The following is an 8,023-nucleotide window of genomic DNA, read 5'->3' as shown; positions in this document are numbered from 1 at the left end:
AAAGCCAGATCCTACACTCAACATAACTGAGCAAATGTCTACCCTGCATTGGGATATTCCACAAAGCATCAATTTCATTAAATAGCTTAGAAGCTGATGAAGTGTTGGATGTAAATCCACAGTGTTGAAAGAGATCAATTCTAGTTTGCCATATGTTCCTCTGGCAAGTATCTCTCAAGTAATAACACTCTAAACTCCCTGCTACTGGTACCTGGACCAATCTTTGATTCTCAAGCAATAAATTTTCTCCTTCTGTGTGAAACACAAATGTGAGGCAGCGGGTTAGCAATAGAACCTATAATATTCCCATATACCTAACATTATTCTGGTGAAGTTGGGTTTCAATAACTGTGTGCTTTAGGGAGCACCATAAAGGGGCTCTGCTTTCTAAATACACCGGTAGTCCAATGGATAAAGAATGAGATTGTCAAGAGAGCCTTTTTCCAATAAAAACATTTAATGTGCACAATGGCTACTCCCTAGACGGCACTAAAAAGAGTGTCATTTGTGAACACATTTGTGAAGTAGTGACATCAAGCTCACCATCCACCTTCAACACATGGAGCAATTGTGATCCACAATCCTGCTCTTGTCTGATAAGGTGCATTATCAAGATGTATTATAAACCTTCCAGATGACTTTGATCTACAGTCTCCAGTAGTTTATACAGTATGTAATCAACCAGTACCGAGAACTCTCCATTAGTTCTGAATAGAAACCATCCTCTCAGTCCTTAGTTTCAGAGATGAGTGTTACTGCCATAATTAAATATGTTACACAACGTGCGACATGTTGAACCAAATTATTCTGGCACAACTACTATTTATTAGTACTATTAGTCAAGGTAATACACTATATGATAGTTCTTGAGTTTTTTTGTTGAGCCAGAAATGGAAGAGACATTAATGGCTGTATGTAAGCCGCAGTCTCTTATTAGCTGTTCACCTCAGTCTCATGACTTGTGGCTCTGCCTCTGTCACAGCATTGTCACTCATTCACTGCTGCACTGCCAAGGGTGTATCGAAAACTAAAAAGAGATTAAAAGTACTTCATCAGAATATTTTTGTTCACCGGGCTTTCCTAATACTATTAAAAGGAAGAGGCACAAAACTGGTATACATTTAAGACAACAGCTTAGATATTAAGCTGCATTCTATTGCTTTTCCTAATCATAAATGCAAAAGCGGACATTGGCCCAGTTAACAAACAGGGTACTTAAAGCTATACGTGTACATATTTCTTTTAGATATCCTAATTAATTGTTTTTTCTTTTAAAAGACACTTATGATAAGCAACACACAGCTAATGGACATAAATAATAAACATTAATAGAATAAATAAGTTTAAGATGCTCCTTTTTGTAGGAAATATTTATCACACTGTAGATATTTCTCATAGGATGACATTGTTTACAACGATTTACTTAAAAGGGCACATAACCAAACCTAAAAGGTCTATATTAACAGATCGATTTACTCTACAGCAGACATGACATGGTATTTTCAGACATACTGTATGACCGATGAAAATCAATAAAGACAAGCAAACACAAAGCAAGATCCAGGACACACAACCATAGTGGGGTTTTACTGTGATATGAGCTCATTAAAATAATATTCTATTTCACCACTTCTAAACACACATTCTAGTCACCTACATTATTCTCAACACCAGACCATTCTCCCCAGACCATTTTTAAATGTAATTACCACATTCCCAAACATCAGATAGGCTAGTGGTCTATAGTGCTATGTCATTAGTATGTTTGAGAGTACATAGAGTACATTGTTAACCCTCAGTTCTCTTAGTTAGTATGTAAGTTATCTGACTCTTGAGTTGTTCTGCAAGACCTGGTCTTGTGCAGCCAATGTCTGACGTTCCTAAATGCCAATGTCTGAAGTTCCTAGTGGATGGCATCTTTCTTGCGCCTCATAAACTTATTACAATTTTTCCAAAAGAAGCAAGGCACCTGCAAAAATCATGCTTTTCAAGAGCCTAGTAACCATCTCCCCGATTTATCTTAAAGCCTCCCCTTATTATCCCATGCAGGATGCCAAACTGACCTTAATAAAAATGCACTGGGAGCCATATAATTTAGGGGTTGCTTTGACCTTAGGCATAAATCTGGGATCTCCTCATTTGTCATAAAGCAATGACATAGATGAATAGACCGATGGGAGATGGTTGTAATTGTCATTGCCTACAAAGAGTGCCTCCTTGTCATGTGCATCATTTAATCGAAGAAATCGAAGATCCAAGAAGCCTGCACTAATTTTACCTGGGCATCATTGGCATATCTGCACAGAGAAACAGGTGTCTATCACAAGCTGTAATATTTACAACCTCTACCATGTATCTATTTTCATAGAACCAACCATTTTCATATTTAACTAGTGGTAGTATGTTTAAATATGCTTTTACATAATTTTCCGATTTTCAGTTGTTGCCATGTTAGCTAAAATTACACATAATGAGAAATGCATTCCTGCTATGATCTGTAGTATATCAATGTTAATTAGTCCATTTCCCATATTATTTAATCAACTTCCATTTTAGGACTACTATAATTTGATCAGCCCCAAATGAAATGCTTTTTCCTAAACGGACAGAGAAGAAAGTCTTTGATTGAATTTTCAGTTCAGTAGCGATAGATAATTCAATGGGCTATCTAAATTCAAGGAACCATTTCAGAATAAGCTGACTATAGATATGTAAAAAAAAAAGGCCCTGGATAGTTCCATCCTGTTGTGTCTGTTTAGTAACTTCCTCTTTTTTATTATGAGACTAGACATAATGCAGTTTGTTAATGAAAACTCTTTTGATTCATGTAAAGCTTCTTCTGAGAACTCGCATGCAGAGAAATTAAATCTTTTCATTCTGACTAATACTCCCTTGATAACCACTCACCGCTGCGCGAGAGTTTGGAGATGTTGTTAAACATCTATTATTTAAATTTCTTTTAGCAGTTAACAAATGAAGCTTGTACTGACTTTGCCTTATTTGATGAAGGTCCACTTGTCAACAAACCTTAGACCAACAGTGTAATTTCCCTGATTTTGCATTAGTGAATCTGAAAAGTGTTGCCCTTATTAGAACTACTCCTTGGTGAGCAGTCCAGCTTGACCCCTATTAAAAGACTGTCAGTTGAAGAGCAGATGGTACTCACTCTCTGTCTTACAGCCCTGAAGGGTGGTGACTATGGCAACTGCTTCAAAATGGTCACCCCTGAAGTGGCAGAATCACTTATTCTAATTTGTTAAGTACTACTTCAGCCCCGTTGATTTAATCACTACATTCAGAGTCTTATGCAACTGACAACAAATAAAAAATCCCAGGTGTCTGCAGAAGACAGTAAATCAGGCAGGCATGTTGTAGCACAGATACCTATTTACTAATTGGGAACTAGAATATTCTACATTCAGTTTATGGATTAAACTAATACATCAAAGATAATAGATAAGAAATACATTAGATTGCTTATAAGATACAATAAGGAAAGATAATATGTGGATGTTGGGTCATCTACAAAATTTAAATACTCTTTATCCACAATCAAACAGAAGACAGACTTAAATTTTGAGGAAGCAATGTTTGCGGTAGAGCAAATAAGAGATGAAGATCCAGAGTGCAGTTCCCCACAGGCTCCTGAACAGTGGCTCCCAGTGACTGTCCTGATAGCGCATCTCCCAGCTGAAAGGAAAGTAAAAGCCCAGCAGGGAATGGCCCACATATACCAAGATGGAGTTCATTCCTGAAAACCAGTTCACACTAAATTAACAAATTATTTTGTACATTAAATCTATGAAGACATTAGAAACTATGTAGGTACTGTGTATCTTATGAAATTAAAATATTCATATAAAGAACTCTTTATATAAACTTTACATAAACAACTAGAGGATATAAGTAACATGACATGACATGAGGATACAAGTGCATGTTAATATGAAAGAGTTGATTATGCACAAGTTTCCTGCTTGTTCGCACCAGGATAAATGAAAGGTTGGCCACCCCACCATCCCATGATGTCCACAACAAAATACACCATAGCCAGCAACACAAAGGACATGGAGCCCATGCAGGCCACATATGACAGGGACCTAGAAAATGAGTGAAACAAAAATGATCAATTCAGAAGCCTAGAAAAGCTGAGTTGATGAGTTATGATGTTCCTTGTTAGTTCTATTCAAATAATTTGTGATTCATTTTGTAAAATCTGAAATGCCATAAATTAATGAAACATTCATTATGGGGTCTTATGGTTTTTTGGTTGTCCTTCTGGAGACAGTTTAAAGTTTAAAATTATTCTAAGAGTATCCACTGCATAATTAGTTATTCATTTTCTCTTATTTTTACCATCCTTTATTTATATTTTGATAACCTTCTCAATATTTTGATTGACCTACTTTTTACATTTAGTGCAGCAACCTAACAAAAAGCCTATCAAGTGACGGACAGTAAATTCCCTCACTTAAATTTATTCACTTGTATGCTACAATCTGAATTATAGTGAACTGTAATAAACTTTTCAAACATGCACAAAGGACATACACTGAATGAACAAATAACACTGGTAAAGACAGCAAATTATAAGAGACAGATAAATAATTTACATTGCACCGAAGCTGTGCTGAAATTATGCCTAAGAGAAACATTAGCATCCAAAGTGAATCTCTGGCACCTGGTCAAAAAAATCTAGAGGTTTACCTACAAATCACATTCCTGTCAGTTCCTAAGTACCAGGATGCTGGATGGAATTTTCATCTAATGTAAAATGTCTGAATCCCAGGGTGCTCCAGCAGGCATCTCTTATGTCAGCTGAAGCAGAGCCAAAACTGACTCTTGGTTCATGGTTAATTACTTTTAGGAATCAAGACAGACATTCTCAGGGGCTCAATAAGCTGTATATTATGAACTGTCTATAAAACTCAGGTAGGTAATTGGTTTAGATGTGCATAGATGGAAGGAAGTCTCAAAGACAAAAACATGCTCCACACTCACACACACATGCGCGCACACACTCACGCATGCACTTGCCCACATGCACTCACGCATGCAAAAAAATAAGACTGGCACTGTTAATCACAGTCAGTGTTATTCTGGTCACAAATAGTGACTTTCATCATACAGTATCACTATTCCCCATATAAGAGTACTAGTGAAAAGCAGTCTTTGGACATGATAGAGAGTTGGAAGTGAAAAGCTGCTCTCTTTCTTGGCTGTTAAGAAGAGTGATCTTATTAGAAGATGCATCACCCAGCATGCCTCATTCTTCCTAGAGAAAGGGTGATTATTTACAGGCCAGTCCACAGTTAGAGGTAAGTAAATGTGTGTTTTAGCAGCCTCTGATTTGTGCCTACTGTAGACTCATCTCTTCTTCACTGTGTAGATAAGTGGTTGGATTTAGGGGGTCAGGAAGCACTTACCAAAGGTTTTTATTGACAGGTATAAATCCAGAGTCTCGTGTGCACTTAGAAAGGATGGCCGCCAAGATTCCCTGAGGGTCAAAATGAAACAGATTTCAAATCAATGCTGAGCTATAAAGCAAGCACTCTCAGACTGGAGATCTAGAGCAGCACAATAAAGATTCAGGAAGATTAGCTGAGCTTCTAAGAGGTGAATCTAGCCAAGTTTTTGAGATCTAGACAAAATACAACAGCAATACTAACATACTAGTATCATTCATGAGCCAAGAAGAACTTTTAATGCCCTATAATTTTATATATAACATGCTTTAGGCTAGATGTTTTACATCCTTTGTTATTACACACATACTTTCTTTGTTACTAAACACAATGTTCCTGCCACATAAAATATATAAGTGTATTTTTCTAAAGCAGACAATGACTTGGACAAAAGTATTTTACTTTGGCTGGGGAGGACATATCGGCATCCAGACCTGCTCGTTAGAGGAATATCCATCATTTGTATGGATGACAGAATCAATGATGTGGAAATAGCTTGGCTGGCTTTAGATTGAGTCTCCAGGCTATGTAGGCAGGATGGAGGACTATCACTGCTATGTGGGGCAATCGCTCAATTTTAATCTCACACAGCCAACCACTGATCGTTGAACTCTAATTAACTCTGGGGTATTCTTTATGAGGACACAGGGGCACAACAGCCTCAAAAGATTGTCTCATACCACAGGATTCACATCACAGTTCCTAGTCTCACTCTCTTAGAGTATGGTTTATTATGTTGTTGATGTGGTGGGAAACAATTATGCTTACTTAACCAGAATATAACCCCATGTGTCAATAACCATATAACAGACTGTTCAACCTGCATCTTGCCCACTTAAATCGTACTGTTCTCCAGAGAGTGTCAGTGATAACAAATAGTTGTTCTGGTACTTGCTGAAGTCGAGGCGTACATACTGTACAGTGTCCTAAGCTCTGTGAGCCAATAAATTTCAGTCTAGCCTGGAGTGTAGAAAATGTTGTATTTCACATTAAACTACTCAAAGGTTTCTAGATCCTACTACTCATAATCGTAGCACTGCTTTATACTGTATATATAAGACTAGACACTCTGACAAAAAATCCTCTCTGGTCTGAGTGATGAAGACATTATAAAGGCAATCTTTTAAGCAAACCATGACCACACACTTGAGCCTTATGTTTCCTCAACAGAACCTTCAGCAGACATGAAAATTGGGAACATAACACTTTATTTTATAAACATAATGTTTTACTGTTGGCTAGTTTATTTTATCATGCTGTGCCTTCAGGTGAAGTGTAACAGATCTCCCTTCCTTTATTTCAGCACCCTGAGCACTATAGCTCTGCCATTATGGCCAGTGTGATTCAACATGGAGGCTGTAATGGGCCAATTTGTCATAGGAGCTGAGGATAATAAAATTTAAAAAACACTGAAATACTGGATCAGGCATCTTCTAACACTGGGATCACAAAAGGGGCTCTCACTTAATGTAGCTTTCTATGAAAACTGAAAAACGCAATCTAAAAAAAAATCTACCTTTTTATTTAAAAATACAATTATATATATATATATATATATATATATATATATATATATATATATATATATATATATATATATATATATAATAGAAAAAAATCTATTTATTTTAATTTCACAAAATAACAGTGATAGATGCAATGCAATGATCATGAATAAATCACTTGTGCAGATAAATTATTATTTACTGCCTTATATCACAATATCAATCTTGTTTTGTATATACAGCTGCAAATAATACATAGTACATCTAACACTCTACAATACTGAATGAAATATTTAATCTGAATTTCAGACCTACTGCTGTTTAGAGCTCAATGTCTGAAAACAGTTTAATGTCTCCAGATAAATTCCAGTTGTTAAATCCTGAATAACAATGTTCCTAAGAGAGCATCAAGCAAGATCCTGAACAAAACATCTTTGAGGAACCTGAGCCAGGGTTTCAAAATCACTTTCCTGGCAATCCATATGTAGTTACTGTAAATGATTTACATTTTTTCATACCTGCCTATTTTCATTAGCAATTTATCAAAGATTTTTTGGTGTTCCATTGAATTTAGTTACGAGGTTAAAACTCAACTGCATAATGAATAACAAAGTTTTATTATTTTTTAAATTAAATTATAAGCTATAAAAGATGGTAAAACAATTATAGAAAATATTGCAGATTTCATTGCTTCCCTAAGTTCACACAAAATCAATTTGATAATGTTCATATAACTAAAACACTGAGGTTGGCTGAGGTTCCCTCTGGTCACTGTGCTGTTGAAGCCAATGTCTTGAGTCTGCCAGACAAAAGCCTTCAATCAGCACATGTGCTCTCTTGAGAGTCCATTCCAGAAACTCTGCTACCAGACCCCAAAACAAGTCAGCAGCAGGATTTTCCTGCAACACACAACCCAATATTCCATGGCTCTTAAGTGGAGACTCTATTGGACACAAAAATGTACTCTGATATTAGACTTGGATGTTTGAGTTGATGGCTGAAATACAAATAAGTACAATCAGCATGAGAAAGACATTGTGTACACGCTTGTGT

General features: G+C 36.3%; 1 protein-coding gene across 3 annotated transcripts in view; it reads right to left on the bottom strand.

Annotated features, from left to right (window-relative positions):
- Positions 1–3,369: 3,369 nt before the first annotated feature.
- si:dkey-192p21.6 (uncharacterized protein LOC565246 homolog) overlaps positions 3,370–8,023 on the bottom strand; it is a 29,889-nt gene continuing 25,235 nt past the window's right edge. For 2 of the 3 annotated variants that reach the window (XM_060872626.1, XM_060872627.1), the window contains exons 16-18: positions 5,427–5,497; positions 3,988–4,100; positions 3,370–3,751 (exon numbers count right to left, since the gene is read on the bottom strand). In XM_060872626.1, the coding sequence (XP_060728609.1) occupies positions 3,570–3,751; positions 3,988–4,100; positions 5,427–5,497 (366 nt within the window). In that variant the 3' untranslated portion in view covers positions 3,370–3,569. Of the gene's footprint in view, positions 3,752–3,987; positions 4,101–5,426; positions 5,498–7,453; positions 7,870–8,023 lie in introns of those variants that run through there. The other variant, XM_060872628.1, reaches the window with a different exon arrangement.

This window comes from Tachysurus vachellii, chromosome 6 (assembly GCF_030014155.1).
Source record: "Tachysurus vachellii isolate PV-2020 chromosome 6, HZAU_Pvac_v1, whole genome shotgun sequence".
NCBI classification, from domain to species: Eukaryota; Metazoa; Chordata; class Actinopteri; order Siluriformes; family Bagridae; genus Tachysurus; species Tachysurus vachellii.
Note: the sequence above shows the minus strand (reverse complement) of the source record. Positions and strands in the feature narration are given on the sequence as shown.